Source organism: Pipistrellus hanaki (assembly GCF_964339955.1).
Source record: "Pipistrellus hanaki genome assembly, chromosome: 4".
Lineage (NCBI taxonomy): Eukaryota > Metazoa > Chordata > Mammalia > Chiroptera > Vespertilionidae > Pipistrellus > Pipistrellus hanaki.
The window spans coordinates 89,576,827-89,598,540 of record NC_140506.1 but is presented as its reverse complement, the minus strand read 5'-3'; the positions used below and the strand labels follow the sequence as shown (position 1 = coordinate 89,598,540).

Genomic DNA, 21,714 nt, shown 5'->3' with positions numbered 1-21,714 from the left:
AATAGAAAGAGGCTTGGATTTTCCTTTAGCCAAGTATCATCTCAGCTTCACTGATATTCAAGACCTGGGCTCTGCCTCCTGAAACCATTAGCTTTTCTAAAGGAAAACCTATGACAACATAAAGAACCTCATTCCCAATAGCTTCCAAGTTAACTGACAGATGACCCCAACTTGCAAATCCTTGGTCATTTCAAACACAATTCATTAGTCCGTCTGTCCATCCATCCATCCAAATGTTCTTATTTGGTAAGCAGTTACCATATAATAAGTTTTATGATATACTATTTATTCTTAAGAGTTCCCTTCTGTTCAACTTCCCCAAACTTTAGAGTTATATTATAAATAGCTGATAAAATTGATACTATAACATATGATTTTTAATACATAAGATACTATATACTAAGGCCTTTTTTCAAAATCAGACCATTATGTGTTTATCTTCTTACATTTAACTATCAGTGCAACTATAACATAAATAATTCAAATACTTACCAGGGTAACTTAATTAAACTGACATGTGTGGGAAAAAACTTGGTAATTACACATTTTATACTGCTAACTTTTCTAACAAGGATATTCAGATCTCAAACTCATTAATGTTCATTAGTTACAATTACACACACCAAGCATCTCACTGCAATAAATGAAAAGATTCCGAAGGTGCACTTTATGACAGCGTGTAGCTAAAATAAATCACATAGAATATCTTTACTTTTTTCTAGTAGTATTTCCCAAAACTTTAATCATGTGCTCATTGTACTCCTGAAACCAACATGCTAAGTTTTCTAAAAGCACTATGATGTAAAAAGGAAAATAATAATGGCAGCATGATTTATTTTTCTATCACCTTGTGGTATAAGCAAGAATAGACCCAGTTTACGTTTGTTACACATAATGATCAATTGTGGAAAGGAATTAAAATAACAAAACAAGGTATCTATATAGCTTTTCATTTCTATGCGAAGATGCAATAGAAATGCTTTAGTGACAAGTTCTATTATATTCCACTTTCATTCACACTTCCTCAAATACCATCCTTTTATTTTTTGGTTAATCCTCACCTGAGGATATTTTTTTCCATTGATTTTAGAGAGAGTGAAAAGGAGGCAGAGACGGGGGTGGGGGTGGGGAGAAGGAACATTGATATGAGAGACAAACATAGATTGGTTGCCTCCCACATACACCCTGACTGGGGCTGGGGATCAAAACTGCAACCCTTGACAGGAAATTGAACCGGAGACCCTTCTGTGCTCAGGCCACTGCTCTAACCATTTAACACACAAACCAGGGCCCAAAATGCCATCCTTAAAAAAAAAAAAAAAAATTCTTGTTGAAGGTATTACAAATGTCCCCGTTTCCCTCCATTGATCTCCCTCCCCCCGCCAAGCCTGTCATGCCCCCTGCCCCAAGCCTTCACTGCCAGCCCCCATTGTCTGTCCATGGGCCATGCATATATACATACAAAGTCCTTGGTTGATTATCCCACACCCACCCGTCCTCCTCTGCCTTCCCTCAGATTCCCCAGTCTGTTCCATGCTTCCATGTTTCTGGATCCACTCTGTTCATCAGTTAATTTTGTTACTTAGATTCTACATGAGTGAGATCAGGTGATACCTGTCTCTCTCTGATTTACTTAATTCACTTAGCATGATACTCTCCAGGTCCATCCATGCTGTTTCAAATGATAAGAGATTCTTCTTTTTTACTGCTGCATACTATTCCATGGTATAAATGTACCACAGCTTTTTTACTCACTCATCTACTGATGGGCACTTGGGCTGCTTCCAGATCTTAGCTATAGGGAATTGTGCTGCTATGAACACAGGGGTACATACATTCTTTCTGATTGGTACTTCAGGTTTCTTAGGATATATTCCTGGAAGTGGAATCACTGGGTCAAATTGCAGTTTCCTACTTAATGTTTTGAGGAAACTTCATACTGTTTTCCATAATGGCTGCACCAGTCTGCCAAATGCCATCCTTTTAGCCAAAATGTCCCCATCTTAGGGCGGATTCCATTCCCAAGTCCAAGTTCTTTTTCAGGGCAGCCAGACAATCCCATGGAAGCTGCTGACATACATGGTCACTGTAGTTGTGTTTATGTGAAAAAAGCATTTATTTCCTAAATATAAAACATTACTATATTTTTAAAAAACATACCTAACAAAAGACAAGCAAGTATTTGGAGCTTGGCATTTGTAACAATCAGAGGCAAGGAAAACGTACAAGCAAAAGATGTGTGACATTTAAGCATGGCCCAATTTGAGTCCAAATGCAGTTAGTAGATGACATACTGCTTCAGAGTAAGATAACACAGACATTTATTATTGGGGTGATGACTGATTGAAAGGGGAGTTATCAGATAAAAGCAACCATAAACTCCATTTTGGAAACTCAAGATGCTACCATCCCTCCATGAACATTTTCCTGATCTCTCTCTTGGGCAGCAGTCATTCTTCCCTGAATTCTCACATTACCCACTAGGGCTCTGCTTCTCTTTGGGCATTTACACTTCACATATTCACTTGCTCACTCCACCAATTAAGTTAGTACAGACTGTTTGCCAGGCTCTGCTAGGCTTCAGGGTACAGTGTGAGCACAAAGCCTGCGTTCATGGAGCACAGAATGTTGTGAGAGACAACAGACTAATCACTTAACCAATGTAAAACTGCAGCTCTCTATCATGCTCATCTCACCTTCCTTGTACATCCCTGAGGTGGGACCAATGTGTGGATCATCTTGACTTTGTAAGTCGAGGTGCCTTGTAAAGTCCCCTGCAGAGTTCAAGTGAGCTGTAGCAGTGTAGCAGAATGACTGGCCTTCTTCAGACTCCTCCCACCCTCAGCCCTGCAGCACTGAGTTCTTCAGGCTGAACAAACTTCAAGAAGTGCTAAGAACAGCAATGCTTCACCTGGCATCATTGATAATGAGGCTGTCCACATTAATCAATTTTACACATTACCGACGTTTATCTCCTTAAATGTCAAAACCTCTTATTCTTTTTACCTCTTACTATTTTTGCATCTTTCCCCCCTTTCTTTGAACTAATGCTACACATCTTCATACACAATCAACTGCCATGTCACACCCTGCTGTATTAGTTGGCACTCTTGCTACCAGCACATCTTCAAACCGCTGTCTGGCACTACCACTGCCCCTTCTGTCCCAGTTTCATCAGGATCCCATGATCTAGGAAACAAAAGGCTATGCTTCGTAGTGGTCTGTTTCCAGGACTCACTGTCACTTTTCATGTAGATCCAAGGCAGTCCTTCCCTATCGAGCACAACGACAGTTCTTCGGTAGGTTCCATGCATAGTATACTAACTTGCAAATTGAGTTCACCAGGAACTTCAGTCCCCAATTATTCTCAATAAAACCGAACTCAATTGAAAATCCAACAAAAATCGACACATTCCAAAGCTTTGTCAGAGTGGTGGGAGACATACCATTAAGCAGGCGAAGCGACTACTTACTTACTCTCTGGTATGTCACCACTAAGATTTCCAACGAAAAAGTTGTGCTGGAAGTTACTCAGGCCTGTATACACTTCTCTGCAGAGTTGCTCCCACACAATGCCTTGCAGGTGCCGTGTATGCCAGGCCTGCCTTCCTTTCCAGCATCTTCTTGTACACAGTACAGGACATAATAAAAGAGAATATCTAGCACAGTTGTCAGGCCTCCTATCAATCCACCATTGAGCAAGAATGCACAAACCAAAAAAAAAAAAAAGGCATGCACAAACCTTCCAACGGTTTTTCTTTACAAGCCAAATGACTCAGGAGCAAGAAACACTATGTTATGCAGAAGAGCAAGGACAACACTGTTCTGATCAAACACATCACCAATGATTGGTACTTAAATCAGGGACAAACAAGTCCACCACTCTGTCCCTATAGCCATTTAAGTCCTATTGTTCTACTGCCTTCTCTGCTTCCCATGCCAACAACAGTCTGTCAAACGAAGTGTCTGAGAATCTCTGAGACCTCTCAGATGGAACAAGAGCCTGTTCAGCAAACACTTACTGAGTACCTAAGAGGCTACTCTTTGTGAGTAGAAGTTTTAAGGAGGTAGAGTTGGACTCAATATCATGAAGGAAGGTGTTTAAAACAATCAGAGGTGCCTAAAATTAAAACAAACAGTCAGGCTAGGGAGTAAGCCAGTGGAGGTATGCAAGCAACAGACTGGAGGACTGCTAATTGACACTGTCAATGGGCTCATGCTGCGTGAGTAAATGGGTTCAGTTCGACCCTACAGCATCTATTTGACAGACCTTGTGGATTTCTGAGTTGGTTTCCTCCAGAGAATGACTCAAATATTTTCAACAGCTCCGAGACATACACGCCTCCCTTCAAGGCATTCCTGAAGAGCATCTCAGCCATTCATGTGCATACCAATAACTTGGCAATTTGTTAAAATGTTGATTCTAATATAGAGAGCCTGGTATGAGGCTCCAATGTCTGCATTTCTTTTTAAAATATTTTTAAAAAATTGATTTTAGAGAGAGGAAGAGGGAGAAAGAGAGAAAAACATCAATGTGAGAGCCAGTTGCCCCCCACACGCACCAGGGATAGAAACTACAACCTGGGAGTCGAACCGGCAACCTTTCAGTGTGCTGGATGACACTCAACCAACTAAGCCACACTGGTCAGAGTCCAATGTCTACATTTCCAAGAAGCCACCTGGGAGTGCCATGTTCCCCGTCTGAGGACTACACCTGGAGTAGGAAGTTAACTTCACTGATTAGGCAATGTGAGTTCTAATAGGGAATTTGGTCATGTGTCCACACAGCTCCATCCTCTATGCCACCCTATGAACTAGAATTTATTGAGGGTCAGATGCCAGGACTGACATTTTCTTTGGAAAGCTCTACTTATTCAATAAATTTTTATTATCTCTGTAAAGGATAGATAGCATGAGACTGGTGATTACAGAATTTCTAGAAAACTGAAAAATCAAAATCTCAACAGCATAAGTCAAAAAAGTAACCAACGGTCTGAGATTCATTTCAAACAATCTTAAGTTAGCTCCACAAATATTTCTGGTAGATTTATAGACATCACTGAGAGAAGTCTGATAGTAAAAATGTGTGCACCAGGTAAGGTAAGCATCTGTGGGAAATCCTGACTAGAAAGCACACAGCCTTGGTGGCACAGGGCACATGCTCCACAAATGGGCACAGTTGGGTCTGAGATAACCCCCAGGGGTCCTAACCACCTCAGTACGAATAGTCCCTCTCTCTCTGAATTACCTTGTTTGCACAGGAACTTCTGAGTCCAATCAGATCCTGCCCTTACAGACATGTCAACTCTGCTGACACTGTCCATGCTGTTTAGAATATTCTATTGTTACTTTATTGAAATTGGGCTCCATTAAGCCTAACCCTCCAGCAAATCCGGTCTTCTCTCCTCAAGGATTGCTAATACTAGTGACTTGTCTCTACCTTATTCCTTTGAGTGATATCACTGTCACATCATTTAAATATATATATAAATATATATATATATATATACATATACATATACACATATATATACATTTTTTTTTAAATTGAGTTTTTACAGAGAGGAAAGAGAGGGATAGAAAGCCAGAAACATCGATGAGAGAGAAACACCCATCAGCCGCCTCCTGCACCCCCCCCACCAGGGACGCGCCTGGAGCCAAGGTACTTGCCCTTGACCAAAATCGAACCTGGGACCCTTCAGTCCGCAGGCCGACGCTCTATCCACTGAGCCAAACTGGTTTAGTATATTTTTAATGTAGATATTCTGACTCTGGAACAGACCTTAAGGTACTAGAATGATGACTCTGCATTTCTTCTTTATTGCCTATACCAAGTGTTCATCCAGTTAAGCACAATTTGCTTTAGAAGAGTTTAAAAATACCAATAAACATTTACAGAAAAGGTATTGTTGAAACTTGCTCACTCATCATATCAAACTCTTCTATAGTCACAATACTATTGTTAGAGCCCAAAGAATACACACTCAAAGTTGAAACCTAATTTGAGAAGCATTTAATAATTTTTTTAATAGGAGCTTTCATGAAAAATTACTAAAACTTTGTACAAAGATAATCTAAATATTACCATGACTATAATAAAATCACCCTGGTAACTCCTTACATTATGACTAGTAGAAACACTGTGGTTTACCACTTCAGAGAGCACGCACCAGATAAATTGTCACAACAGTCAGAGTTATAAGGATGTTAAAAAAAAGAAAACCCACAAAAAAACCACATACATTTCTTTTTTTAAAAAAAACAACAAAACCACATTAATGTTTCTTAAAAAGAGAAATCACAAAAAAGTTTACAATTGTCATACTAAAAACAGAAGGTCCCAGAAAAGCCACACCTCAAATTAAAAGTTGAGAATGAAATCTTATCTCATTATTCATAGAATTGATACTGTACTTGAATGAATTATTTTAGCACTTAAAAAACCTTACTACTGAAATGCAACCTAAAATATAAGAAATTGTAACCATTAAAAATACTAGTTTAAAAAATGGTTTTATACTAACTTAGAGAAAAAACAGACTGTATTCTACTAGAACTATTGTCCCAAATATCTTGTTCTAGAACACCCAGATTCCTAGACGTTCAATTTATATGAAAGATGTATTGGAATTTTTATTAATTCAAATTTTGGTCAATCAAAAATTAATTTATTTTGGGAAATGACTTTGAAAGGAAACTTAATGTGACTCCTTCTCTAGAAAGAGAAGGAGAATAATGGGCCCATGACCCCTGTGACATGGACATTGCTGACCAGAGTCAGCTCACTCTACATCCTCTCAGGAGAGGGTGAGCCGGGCTTAAAGGAAAAGCACCTGAGTTATCACTGGTACTCCACTCCTGGCCACTGAGGAACAATGAGCTTTTCCATCTTTCCTTGTACCACTCACAACCAACCAGAAAGAAAAACAGCACACATTCTCCAGGTAGCAGTGGGGTCTTGAGGAAGATGACCAAGAATGAGAGGAATGAACATGTAACCACAAACAGGGGAGGGTGGCAAGATGGCATAGACAAGATGGAGGAAGACTAGAAAGACTGTGCTGTGCTCAAAGTCACAGGGAGCAGCTCCAGCCAAAGGGGTAACATGATATTAAAAGCACGTCTTATCTGTCCAAACTGAGGGGACACCCAAAGACCACTGTTTTACATCTAAATGACAGGAAATAACTTGAAATTGGGAAGAGATGCTCATCTTTTCGCTGCTCTGATGACTACAGGGGACCCCTGGGAGTCCCACACAAGCCTCCTGAGCTGGGATCACTGCTTAAATGGTCAATCAGCTAACGGCTACACAGATAGCTCCAAAGACTACAAAGCAATGGGAATGATCAGAATGCAGCCAGTCTGGGGCAGAGACTCTCAATCGGTGCTGAATAAATTGTAAGTTATGTTATAGGACTGGGAACTGCAGCTCCATGGGGGATGGAAACCTCTCAAATGTCTACATGTGGGATTCTATACTGACCTGGCCTGACTGACTTATCTATGCCTTTGGGGTAAGAGGTTTCCAATTCCAAAAGAAGTGTCCTTTTATTTCCCCTGCTCCACCCCAAAGTCACTGCAATTAGTGACGCAACATTAAAATCCTCAGATACTGAGTATCTGTCAAGAAATAGGAAGAGTAGGTCACTTTGGTGATAATCCTTTCACACAGCTGCCAATTCTGGTACTGGGGGGTGGAGGTGGCAGAGAATTAAATTCCAAAACAACCACGCCCACTGAGCACAATGAGACTGTCTACTCACTAAGCTTTGCTTCCTCCTTTGTCACTGTATGTCTCCACTCACTACTATCCTTTGTGGCTAATAATTTCTGCCCTGCTTCCTACCTATGCTTATGTATTCTCTTCAGAAATAGCTTATTTTCTCATCTTCAAGCTTCTCTACCCCCAATGCTCACTTACTTTGTTGGTTTCGCTTGTCACTGGCATTTTTCAAAGGGAGGCAAACAGGACAGTCATGTCGTGTGCAGTTCTTCCAATGAGAGATGATTTGTCGTGAAGATGCACAATGGGCAACTATGACCAGAAAAACAACGAGATGTTATTTTTCTATCCAAATCGTCACACTTTCAAATACACCTAATTATAATGCCAGGTTCCATAAGAAAATGGTAACAAGGGTAACCATAACACAGTACAGGCAGTCTTCAACTTACAAACAGGCAGTTTTCCAAAAAGTTTGTAAGGCGACTGTTGAGAATTCCAAACAAAAACTTCCCATAGAAGCAATGTTATGAATGATGGTGATTAAGGTTCAGCCCACAAAACAAAAGTTATTTGACCTGAAGTACTAAACAACTGGAATGAAAGGTAGAATAAATAATTCTGTAAGGTCACTATTTAAAATAAAAATGTTTTATTATGTTTAAGGATGAATTTAGACATCTAAATACTCCTCTTGTTGAAGAAATACAAATAGAGAAATGAGAAGTCTGTGGATATTCTGAAGCCCCCATCCCGCCCCCGAGCACTTTTCAAAGTACTTGAAAGGTTAATTAAACCTGGTTATTCTCAGTCTTTACCTTCAAACTTCCATATTAAGGCACTGATTTTTTTTCTAAAGGTTTGGCATAACCCTCCTTCGGCTTCTCCATCAGTTAAGGGTTATGCTGGGGACTCACAAATGTCATAAAGGGAGAGAGGGAGATCAGGTAGATAATCTCCCCAAAGTTTAGGAGCACAAGAGAGAAAAGGAAAGAGGATAAAGATTAGAGGAAAGTATAACACTTAGTAAGAAACACTTTCTTTGGTAGAATCAAAGGGTCTGCCACAGAAGAGGAGGAAGGGAGGCACACCGTGTGTAAGTCACCACAGGGAGGGAGGAGGTAGCAGAGAAGATATGGTGCACACAGTTTCCCAGGTCATGGACAGTCACTCAGGACACTTCCCTGGTATCCTGAATAGCCTCAAGAAAAAGTATGGAGGAGCAAGGCAGTGGCTTGACACGTGACATAGTTGCAAGAGACGTTATTGAGAAAAGGGTTTGTACATGCATGTGTGTGTGCTATACTGCTCAAAAGAAAACAGTGCCCCAGACGTTTATAATGAAGACTATGTTTAAGAAGTGACAAATATTTTCTGTGACAGAGGAAGGAGGAAAGGAACAAATGCAGGGCACAGCCTTATGTAATAGAAGGTCACAGAATATTATTATAAAACCAAATCACCTTTCTCCTCAGTAATTAAGTATTCCAGTGGTATCTGACAGGATGGTGTGTAAAGACATAGTTTGCAAGAACCTTATAAGAGAGCTGGCTAATAACAAGGACAAATTTCGTCCTAAGCTTTGCCAGTAGGATTTCAGAAAATGGAACTTACCTTGACAGGCTTTCCCAGCCTGACAGTGTGTCATGTGATTCAAAACATTTTTCATGGTTCGACAATGTGGGAGAGAACAGGCCCGAACCTCTCCATTTGCTTGTTCTCGTCTCTGACATTTATGAGCGTGAAGCAGTAGAACCAGCTGCTGCTGTATCAGTTTGCGTTTTTCAGGATCTGCAGTGGGGCCCGTTGCAATTGCTTGTGTGGGTACAATTCCCACTGATGTTTGCATCTGAGACTAAAATAAAACAAATTAATAAACATTTAATAAGCTTTTAGAGTTCCAATTCATGTTCATTAATTATTTTTCAAACTAATGTTAAAGTTGATGGATATTGGCCACAGAGAGAAGGCAGCTGGTGTGGTTCTCTTTAATTCATCAAAGACTTTAAGGAAGATAAAGAAGCAAAGAAATAAACCAACTGAAAAACAAGGCTGATTAAAGTTCACTGTGTATGACTGTCTCAGGGCAAGAAAATGATGCTTATTCTTAACTGTAGTTACCAAAACCTAACTCACTCAACAATATATACAAGAGCAGGAAAAGCTGTGTATTATCTTAGGTTAAACTATATGAAACTGTTGTTTTCGTAGGTCAAAATGGCCAAACATTGGCAATTTCACATGGTTCAACTTAAAGCAAAAAATATCTGATGCAGCAGAAGAATCAGAGCCACCCTCTGGATTTTATTATCTAGTGACCAGAGGACAATACTTTCAGCACTCATTACCTGTCCTAAAAGAAGAATACACACTTCTCCTTAATACGACCATCTAGTACAATTGCTAATGCTTATGAAATGCTTTGCCTTCCATTAAAATATCCACTCAGATATCTGGACAGTATTTTCAAAAAGTATTTGACGATTTGTTAAAGATACAGAAATAAGAGTTTAGTTGCTTTCATCCTTAAAAAATAATAAGCCAGACTGACTGTACCTCTTAACTGCAAAGAAAATGGAAAAGGCGAGCTATGGAATCTTATTCTTAGAAACTACCAACATTCTTCAGACAACTCTAGTATTCTGACACTAACACTCCCAACTTGATTTTATAACACTCTCTGCCTCCACTTAAAGTACAATTGTTACTCTGACTTTTCAAATTAAGAATCTGAAATTGTTGCTCAATGAGATGAAAGGATTGTATGAACTCTAAGTGGCCTGAAATTCATGTTAGAAGTATCCTTAGACTTTAAAAACATCTCTGCTTACTCCTCATTAGACAAGAACCTACATTAAAAAATACAGAACCAAAACTGTGATGTTGTAAATACCCCCAAAAGTAGAGCATAAATTTTATGCAATTTTGTTTGAAAAATAATAAGAATAAAGAAACTTTATTCTCTTACCAGCTACCAAAACTACAAAACTACAGATTTCTTTACATACACCTAGAAAAAGAAACATGTTCATTGATTCCAGTGTCACCTGAAAATACAAAAATAGATTCCAGACGAATTAGGGTGTATAAAAATAGGTTAAAATGGGAAAAACTATCTGAAAAAATAATGTTTTTAGAATGAGGGTAAACAAAACTTACAAAGACATAAAATTAAGATTTAAAAAGGAAAAAACTGTGTGAAAAATTGTTACTTTTGAAAAGTGGAAACTGAGCCTAAAGTTGGGACACTTCTTAAAGCTCCTTATATACAGGGTGGAGCAAAAGTAGACTTACAGTTTTGAGTACACAAAATAGTTTCTCTTTAAAAAAAAAAAAAATCCTCACATCAATTAGTTGCCTCCTGTACACACCTGATAGGGGAACAAAACTGCAACCTAGGTATGTGCCCTCACCAGGAACTGAATCCACAATCTTTTTTTGTGTATGAGACAATGCTCCAACCAACTGAGCCACCTGGCCAGGGCCGTTTATTCCTCTTCTAGAAGCCCATGCACAAAAATTCATACTAGAATGGGCACCTCCTTTCCACTCCGGCCCAGCCCCTTTCGGCTTAGGTCCCAGAGCCACCTCTTTCCGCTCCTGCCCTGCCCTCCCACATTGCCCAGAGGCCCTGAGAGACTAGGGGTGGGGCAGGACGCCTGCATCATGGAGTTCCACCCTCCCTGTATATGCAAATTAAATGCCATCTTTGTTGGGTTAGTTTGCATATCACTCCTGATTGGCTAGTGGTGTAGAGGAGGTATGGTCAATTTACATGTTTGTCTATTATTAGGTAAAATTATTTTCCATATGAAGAACTGTAAACCTACTTTTGCCCCACCCTATATGTTGCCAAATTGTTTGTCCAGAAAGGTTGCAGCATTTATTAAATAAACTGTCCTATACTTTAGTGCCAAGTACACTCAATGGAGAGAACAGTTTCTTTCAGTTATTGATGATGAAAAAAAGGACAACTGGATATCCACATGTAAAAAGAAGTGAAGATGAAACCCTTCTTCACATCAAACTCAAAAATTAATTCAAAATGAATAAAAGACCTAAATGTGAGAGCTAAAACTATAAAACATTTAGAAAAAGATCATAGGAGTAAATCATATGACCCTGGAGTAGGTAATGAGTTCTCAGATATGTCACCAAAAGCCCAAACAACAAAAATAAATTGAACTTTATTAAAATTAAAAATTGTGCCCTGGCCGAAACTGGTTTGGCTCAGTGGATAGAGCGTCAGTCTGCAGACTCATGGGTCCCAGGTTCGATTCCGGTCAAGGGCATGTACATTGGTTGCGGGCACATCCCTGGTGGGGGGTGTGCAGGAGACAGCTGGTCAATGTTTCTCTCTCATCGATGTTTCTGGCTCTGGCCCTCTATCCCTCTCCCTTCCTCTCTGTAAAAAATCAATAGAATATATTAAAAAAAAAAAAAAAAATTGTGCCCTGGCCAGTGTGGCTCATCCCATGCACTGAAAGGTTGACGGTTCTATTCCTAATCGAATAGGTTGACGGTTCTATTCCTTGATCCCAAGTTGGGAGTTGTTCTCCCTTCCCCTTCCCCTTCCCCTTCTCTCTCTCTCTCTCCCCCTCTCCGTTTAAAAAAATCACTTTAAAAACATTTAAAAATAATAAAAAATTGCTATGCTTCAAAGGATACTATGGAGAAAGTGAAAGACAACCCAAAGAATGAGAGAAAATATTTGCAAATCATAGATATAATAAGGAATGTATATCTAAAACATACAAAGAATTCTTACAGCTCAATGATAAAAAGACAACCTAATTTAAAAATGGGCAAAAGATGTTACTAGATACTCAATACCATTAGCTATTAAAAACCATGATGAGATACCACTTTGCACCTACCAGGATGGGTAGAATTAAAAAAAAGACAGTAACAAGTTTTGGTGAACACGTGGAAAAACTGAAACCCTCATACATTACTGGATTGTCAAACTGAGCAGCCACTTTAGAAAACAGTCTGGCAATGCATCAAAGGGTTACACCTTGAGTTACCATATGACCCAGTAATTACTCTCTGAAGTATACATCCGAAGTAACTGAAAACATATGTTTACACAAAAATATGTACACAGGGTCAGAAAGAGATGTGACAACAAATGAAGAGAGAAATGATGTCACTGTCTTTGAAGACAGATGAAGGGAAAGAACTATAAGCCAAGGAAAAGTAAGAAGCCTCTGGAATCTGGGAAAGGATTCTCCCCTAGAGCCTGTGATGCCTTGATTTTAAGAGTATAGGACTTTCCCTAGCCAATGAAGATCACTGGTTGAACATCTATCTATGAACCAGGAGGTCACAGTTCGATTACCAGTCAGGGCACATGCCCAGGTTGCAAGCTCAATCCCCAGTAAGGGCATGCAGGAGGCAGCAAATCAATGATTCTCACCTTTGATGTTTCTCTCTCCCTCTCCCTTCCTCTTGAAATCAATAAAAATATATTTAAAAAAAAGAGGATATGACTTTTAATCTACAGAACTGTAATATAATCAATATATGTTATTTTAAACCACTACAATTGTGATAATTTGTTAAAGCAGCAGAAAACTTACAGATTCTTAAAAAGACCATGACTCCCAATTCTCTATACTCTTCTGTGCTGTATTTTTCTTCATAGCCCCAAACATACCTGCCATTTTGCTATATATTTGCTATTATTGATGTCTGTCCCCAGTAAGTTACAAAAGGCAGAGTTTGTCTGCTGTGTCCACAGTACCGAGAGATGTACCTGAACTAAAAGGACACACAAAACAAACAAAAATGTGTACAGAAATGTTTGTAGCAGCATTATTCATAATAGCCAAAAGGGCAGAAACTTTCTCGAATGCCTGTTGACACATGATACAACACAAACTATGAAAACATTATGGTAATTCAGTGATTTTTAATTGTTGTGCCATGGCTTATGCCTCAAGAAATTTTTTAAAAAGCAACACCTGACTATAGTTAGGGGCACAAACCTCTTTTCCCTTAAATTGTCAACAAAACAAAACACAACAGCCAACACAACAATGGCCATCCAGTGTGAATGAATCAAAATTATACCTTTTTTTTTTTTTTTTTGTCAGATGGGGAAAAAAATGTATTTTTTGGTATGCCACAGAATTTTAGTAATTAGTTTATGTGTGTCATGAGATGAAAAGGGTTGAAAATCGTTGTGCTAAGTGAAAATAGCCAGCCACAAAAGATCACAAATTATGTAATCCCATTTCTATAAAATGATCAGAGAAGATAAACGCACAGGGGCAGGAAATAGATTAGTGGCTGCCTCCAGCTGAGGGATCAGGGGAAATGGGGAGTAACTGTTAACTTGTTAACCGAGCGGGACCTATATATATGTCAAACATAAACACTATTGGGAACGGGTAGGACATATGAATACATCCTTGAAATATATGTTGCGCCATGAAAGGGACGGTATATATTTTTTGTAACCTTTTTTAAAAAATATATTTTATTGATTTTCTTACAGAGAGGAAGGGAGAGAGACAGAGAGAGCTAGAAACATCGATAAGAGAGAAACATCGACCAGCTGCCTCTTGCACACCTCCTACCGGGGATGTGCCCGCAACCAATGTACATGCCCTTGGCCGGAATCGAACCTGGGACCTTTTAGTCGGCAGACCGATGCTCAAACCGGCTTCGGCTGTAATCTTTATAACTGTTTGTAAAATTTATAATTTTTTAATTCGATGTTTCCATTTTTTTGTTGGTATTCTTTTCTATTTGTTTGTAATTTTGTATTTTCCTTTGTGCTTTATATATAAATAAATGAAAAAATATATATTTCATTTATTTTAATTAAGTATAAATAAAAAAAATAATAATATAAAATTACGTCCGCTGGGTGTGACGTACTGACATGTCCTAGTGAAAGAGTATGCGCGCGTTGTACGTTGCGTAATTAAAAAGGGAACTCCCTGGTTAACAGGTTAATACTACAAGGGTTTCTTTTTGGGGATGAAACTTTTCTAAAACTGACTATGAAGATGATTGCCAAATACCATTAAACTGTATACTGTAAAGGGGGGAATGTAAATCTATAATAATAAAGGTGTAATATGCTAATTAGACCGAACAGCAGGACAACCTCCCAGACGAAGCCAGGGCTGTGAGGGCTGAACCCCTTGCATGAATTTTGTGCATCGGGCCTCTGGTTGTATATAAATATATAAAATAAAATAAAAGTTGCTTAGCCGAAACCGGTTTGGCTCAGCGGTAGAGCCTCGGTCTGCGGACTGAAGGGTCCCAGGTTTGATTCCGGTCAGGGGCATGTACGTTGGTTGCAGGCACATCCCCAGTAGGGGGTGTGCAAGAGGCAGCTGGTCAATGATTCTCTCTCATCGACATTTCTAGCTCTCTGTCTCTCTCCCTTCCTCTCTGTAAAAAATCAATAAAATATATATTTTTAAAAATGCTGCTTAAAAAAGTTCTATCCAATTTTTAATCATTAAAGAATTGAAACTAAAACAAAAGGCATTTTTTACCTATCAATATGATCAAGAGAAAAATACAATAATTGATATTGATGATAATGGTGATAATGCAATTTAGTGGAGAGCAACATATATCAAAAAGAGAAATGTGCATTTCTTTAATTTAGTAGTTCCACTTCTTATGATTTATTATTAGGGAAGCAACTATAAACTAGTGCACTAAAATGTATGTGCAAAGACAGGCATCATGCCTTGGTTAAACCACCAAGAATTGGAAAACTTCTAAATGCCGTTCAAAGGTAGACTAATTAAACAAATTATGGCAATAGAGCTAATGAAATAACATGCAGTCATGAAAAATAAGTGGGACCTCAAGAGATCCCAGTCACAGCCATGTGGAGCAAAAGAATGGCCTAGCTGAGGCCTGTCCAAATTCCTGACTTACAAAAAATTGTGAGATATAATAAAATGATTACAATAATAACAATAATATATTAGACCATTATACTTTCATGAAAAGCTGTCTCTAACATATTGAGCTAAAAAAGGTTACAGAATAGTTAGTTTTTCCTTTATTAACTTTATATGTTTGTATCTGTTCTTAGAAAACTATTATCTAAAGGTTATCTTGGGACAGGATCATGTATTGTTTGAATGTTTTACAATAAGCAACTACCGGTACTATTCTTAAAAAATTCTGTATTTGGGGAAAAAGAATTCCAAAAAATCAGTAGAAAATGTTAAAGAATTAAAGATAAAAAATAAAATTGTAAAGATACTAGAAAATATTAAGAGTAATATTTTGTAATGCAAAGGTGTTAAAGACTTTCATCAAAAAAATATAAAACAGTGGTTCCTAACCAATTCCCAGTAAAAACATCTTCAAATACAAATTTCCCATACTTCCTTCCCAGAAACTGTAATTGGAAAATCTACGGTGGAGCCAGAAGCAGTTCTACTTGTTCAAGTTCCATAGAGGATGCATTACTAATTTTAGCTTTATATTTTCCCCAGATTTTCCAAATGTACTTTTATGGTGAGGATAAGACAAAACATTTTTTAAAAAAAGGGCCCACAGGTGGTTCTGATGCAGTGTTGGGCCACACCATAAAGGGAAGTGCAAGGACAGACTACAGGAAAACTTATACTTTCTTCCAGGACCAAAGCATAAAGGCTATCAACAACAAAACAAAAACAAAAATACTAGGAAAAAAGAATGAACACACAAGACAAAGCAAGTTAATAACATAGGTATTATTTTTCTTGGTTCTCTTGGCCAGTCTTTATTTCTCAAGTATTTAGTGCCAAACTCTGTGCTCAGTGCTCATTTAAGCCAATCTCCAAGGGAGAAACTAACTCAAGACTAGCACTGCCTTATAGGAGAAACAACTGAGGCCCAGAGGTGTGCACCTTGTCCAGGTGGTATGCTCCGTGCAGCAGGCAGTCTGGTAGTAGAGCCCCCACCCTTATCCTCTCTGCTACCCACCTTGACAGAGGCCTGGATCACCTTGCTTTATTAAAGTGTTCTAAGAGACTCTAACAGAAAAACAGGCAAAGGACAGAAACTAAACAACTCAAAAAAGAAATATGTATATCTCTAAATATAAGTACTTTAAATTTTACCAGTAATTTAAAAAATTATAAATCAAAGTAATGAGACACCACCACCTTTTGCTATCAAAGCCCAACCTCAGGAGCATCTTGTAATGCTAGTGGATCTGGTTCGTGGCTTTTGTTGGAAGGCAATATCCATCCAAAGCCTTAAAATATATGCGATATGCATTTCTGGCACTCCAATAAGCTCACATGTAATTCCTAATAGGGAAAGAGAAGGCTAACATGGCAAGGAAGTCACATTGATTCAACCGTGACTCCCCCTCCCATGCTAGCATTTTGAATCATGAGTAACATCAGGTGAACACAAAGCACACTGACCCAGTGGCTGTGGGGGTACAGCCCGCTCACCCAATCCCATCTTCACTAGATTTGGTCACTACTCTTTGCATGTATCATTTGTCACCACAGCTCAACCATCATTTGCCCCACGTCCATCAAATGATCTTGAAAGACAAATATTTTATGTTTCTGTGGTCTTCCATACTTTTTAAAAGGAATCTAACATGTGCTTTTAAAAAATATGTTTTTATTAATTTCAAAGAGAAAGGGAGAGGGAGAGAGATAGAAACATCAGTGAGAATCATTGATCTGCTGGGGATCAAGACCACAATCCCAGGCATGTGCCCTGACAGGGACTTGAACTGTGACCTACTGGTTCATGGGTCGATGCTCAACCACTGAATCATACCAGCTAGGCTCTTACGTGTACTTTTATTAGAATTGCTATTGTTACACAGGTTTGTATAATTAACACCATCCCCATTTTTCTATATGGCCTGTATTCCATCCTAAGAACATAATCACAGATGTGCATAGTACATACTGTATAATAATTTATCCTGGCATTCTTCTTAGAAAAATAAGTTATTTTCCATTAAGTATTGGGTCGGCAACTAAGTAATTGCGGGTTTCACACATATATGGCTTCAGTTGAATTTTTAGGTTTGCAGACGTAGTTCAAATGTAAAACACATTTTGTTTTTTGATAGTTGGCTATTCAGCTGTTAATCAGCAAAAAAAGTTTTTTGATCTGTTTTGTAGTTTTCGTTTGGCGTTCGTTGAAAAATGGAAAATCAAAAGGAACATTTTCGTCATATTTTGCTTTTTTATTTCCGCAAAGGGAAAACGCATGGCAAGCTCATAAAAAGTTAAGTGCTGTTTATGGTGACGAAGCCTTAAAAGAACGGCAGTGTCAAAATTGGTTTGCCAAATTTCGTTCTGGTGATTTTTCACTCAAAGATGAAAAATGCTCTGGTCGTCCAGTTGAAGTTGATGACGCCCTAATCAAAGCAATAATCAATTCAGACTGTCACAGTACAACACGTGAGATTGCAGAGAAGCTTCATGTATCACATACATGCATTGAAAATCACTTAAAACAACTTGGCTATGTTCAAAAACTCGATACATGGGTTCCTCACGAACTGAAAGAATCACAATTAACGCAACGCATTAGCAGCTGCGATTTGCTAAAGAAACGTAATGAAAATGATCCATTTTTAAAACGACTGATAACTGGCGATGAAAAATGGGTTGTTTACAACAATATCAAGCGGAAAAGATCGTGGAGCAGGCCAGGTGAACCAACTCAAACAACATCAAAAGCTGATATTCATCAAAAGAAGGTTTTGTTATCAGTTTGGTGGGATTACAAAGGAATTGTCTACTTTGAACTCTTACCACCCAACCGAACGATCAATTCTGATGTCTACATTGAACAACTAACAAAATTAAACAATGCAGTTGAAGAAAAGCGGCCCGAATTGACAAATCGAAAAGGTGTTGTATTCCATCATGACAATGCAAGGCCACACACATCTTTGGTCACTCGGCAAAAATTAATGGAGCTTGGTTGGGATGTTTTGCCACATCCACCATATAGTCCTGACCTTGCACCATCTGATTACTTTTTGTTTCGATCTTTACAAAACTCCTTGAATGGTAAAAATTTCAATAATGATGATGATGTCAAATCGTACCTGATTCAGTTTTTTGCTAATAAAAACCAGAAGTTTTTTGAACGTGGGATTATGATGCTGCCTGAAAGATGGCAAAAGGTCATTGATCAAAATGGGCAATACATTACAGAATAAAGTTATTTAGTTCCATGAAAAAATTGTCTTTGATTTTCTTTAAAAATTCCGCAATTACTTACTTGCCGACCCAATATATAAGATTAAGTTATAATGTCTGCAAAGGACTCCAGTGCAAAAGTAAGAAGCAGAACTTGACCAAGACAGAATTGGGGAAGAAAGTGTTTCCTCTTGCCACTTATGAGGAACCATTGCCCCAGATCCAAATCGGGCGGGGATCCCTATAGATGGCCCTTCAGGACAACATGGCCCCAAATTCCACGTCACTAATGGGGTACAGACCAACACTCCCTGACATCCTTTCTCTGGCCCACCTGGAAACCTCACTTCTCCCTCAAACTCCAGTTAAAGTAGAAAATGATACCCAAGTGAACACCAGCTGGGACAGGGATTGCTCTGCAGTATTTGCTTGTCTTGATTCCCTCAGAAGGGCCCCTATATCAGCTGGGTATGAAAAAGTTTGCAGTCTTAAAATAAAGAAAATACTCATTAAATATACACAGCTATCTAACTGGGAAGAAGTGATAATCACCTTTGAGATGATAAAGATCAACTGGTAAGAAACAGCTATTTTAGATGGGTGGTATAATGTTTCTTGTGATTTCTTCTTTTTGCTTGGTATTTATTGATTTTTAAGATTACCTTACAATTTAAGATTTAAACTCAACTGGAAAATAACTTAAAATTATCTTAAGTTGGAACAAAATGATTTCTAAACAATCTTCCAAATCAGAACACTGTGATCTTACAGTGGAAAACAAATGGCTAAGAAAGAAAACTCAATGGGTGTGATAAAGGGCAAAGGCAGGGGGACTGATAAATGGACAGACACCCCGTCTCTCCACCAACTCTCTACACCATGCCCCCAAATCCTTCCTTCTGAACTGGAGATGTGACCTGCCAAGGAGGGGTGAGTGAGAAGGTACTGCATTAATCCCAGTGGCCAATCAGACCAGCAGGTCTCAACTGAATTAAGGGGTCTTAAAAGGCACCAGGCCCATTGACCAAATTATCAGTTCAGAAGAATTCCCAATTTACTTACTAAAAACTTTTAAGGAATATTCTTCTTGTATACCATCCTAAACAATAAAAGGCTAATATGCAAATTGTCCTCTTGACTGGGAGTTGCATGGGGGGCAAGGGGAGAAGGCCAGCCTGCCAACTGCCCTCGGCCCCTCCTTTGGGCTGACCCACCCATGCACAACCTCATGTACCAGGCCCCCCACACACATACACTGAGTGGCCAGATTATTATGCGTTCAGAGATCATAATAATCTGGCCACTCAGTGTAAGGCTTAACCTGTCCAGTCAGTTCATGCCTTGATTCCTCAGTGAAGAGAGAAAGGAGTTAGAAAATTATGAGAGCCTAGGACAAACAAGGGGAGGGGGGAGGGAGACAAGATAGGAAAACCTTCTGAAGTACTACAGTGGACACCAAGATCAACAAAGTAAGCCCACTCCACAGAGGGACAGCTAGGCATCAGGTCACTCATACTGCATTGAACAGTGGCTCTGAAAACATTCTACATTAGCAATTTTCTTTTAAAAACATTTTATTGATTATTTACAGAGAGGAAGGGAGAGGGGTAGAGTTAGAAACATGGATGAGAAACATCAATCAGCTGCCTCCTGCACACCCCCCCCACCCCCCCAAAAAATTGGGGATGTGTCCACAACCAAGGTACATGCCCTTGACTGAAATCAAACCTGGGACCCTTGAGTCCACAGGCTGACATTCTATCCACTAAGCCAAACGGGTTAGGGCGACATTAGCAATTTTTAACCTTTTTTATCTCATGGCACACATAAGCTAATTACTAAAATTCTGCAGCACACCAAAAAAATATTTCTTGTCCATCTGACAAAAAATATAGGTGTAATTTTGATTTATTCACACCAAATGGGTATTGTTTGTGTTGGGTATTGCATGTTTTTAAAATTCTTAGGGCATTCTAGTTGAAAGTCATTGTTCCACATCAAAGTTACTGGAGGAGCTTATTTAAAACTACAGATTCCAGCCTTAGCCAGTATAGCTCAATGAATAGTGTTGGCCTGTGGACCAAAGGGTCCCAAAAAGGGTCTCGGGTTCGATTCCAATCAAGGGCATGTACCTTGGTTACAGGCTCCTTCCTGGCCCGGGCTCTAGTCAGGGCTCGTGCAGGAGGCAACTAATCAATGTTTCTCTCACATCAATGTTTCTCTCTGTCATTCCCTCTCTCTTTCACTCTGCTTAAAAGTCAATGGAAAAATAAACTAAATAAATAATACACAAATCTGCACATTCCAGTGTCAGAGAGAGAACAAGCTCATCTATTTGGCAATTATCCTGAATTGCTTTATAGGGAATTAGGCGATGTACACTGGAAAACTGATAAAGAAAGAAACTTAAGTTTTGCAAATAGTGACCACAAAAACAGGTTCATCACTCTTCCTTTAAGACAGTGATTTTCAACGGGTGCCCTCTAAGAATTTTTTAAACATGCAATTAACTGACTAGTCAGGAGCACTGACTTCTCAAAATAATTGTATATCTGTATTTTTTTCAGATCAATAAAAAACAGGATATATTCTTTGGTGTGCTGTAGAACTGTAGTAATTAGTTTATGTGTGTCATGTGATGAAAAAGCTTGAAAATCCCTGCTCTAAGAGCGTCTCAAATCTGTAGAAAGGTAAGAAATTACAAACAAAATGGTCAAAGACAGTGGTGCAATGAGATACATCAGAAAATTTGGGAATATGTGCTGCTTGCTTTTGAACATTGTACTGCCCTCAACAATGACCCCGTATGCAACAGGAGCCCGGAACTTTTCG

General features: G+C 38.8%; 1 protein-coding gene across 1 annotated transcript in view; it reads right to left on the bottom strand.

The window, feature by feature from the left end:
- Window positions 1-21,714, bottom strand: part of CREBBP (CREB binding lysine acetyltransferase) — a 157,104-nt gene that overhangs the window by 60,814 nt on the left and 74,576 nt on the right. Inside the window, exons 4-5 of the mRNA XM_084882247.1 lie at window positions 9,341-9,581; window positions 7,925-8,038 (exon numbers count right to left, since the gene is read on the bottom strand). Of these exons, the coding sequence (XP_084738373.1) occupies window positions 7,925-8,038; window positions 9,341-9,581 (355 nt within the window). The remainder of the gene's footprint in view (window positions 1-7,924; window positions 8,039-9,340; window positions 9,582-21,714) is intronic.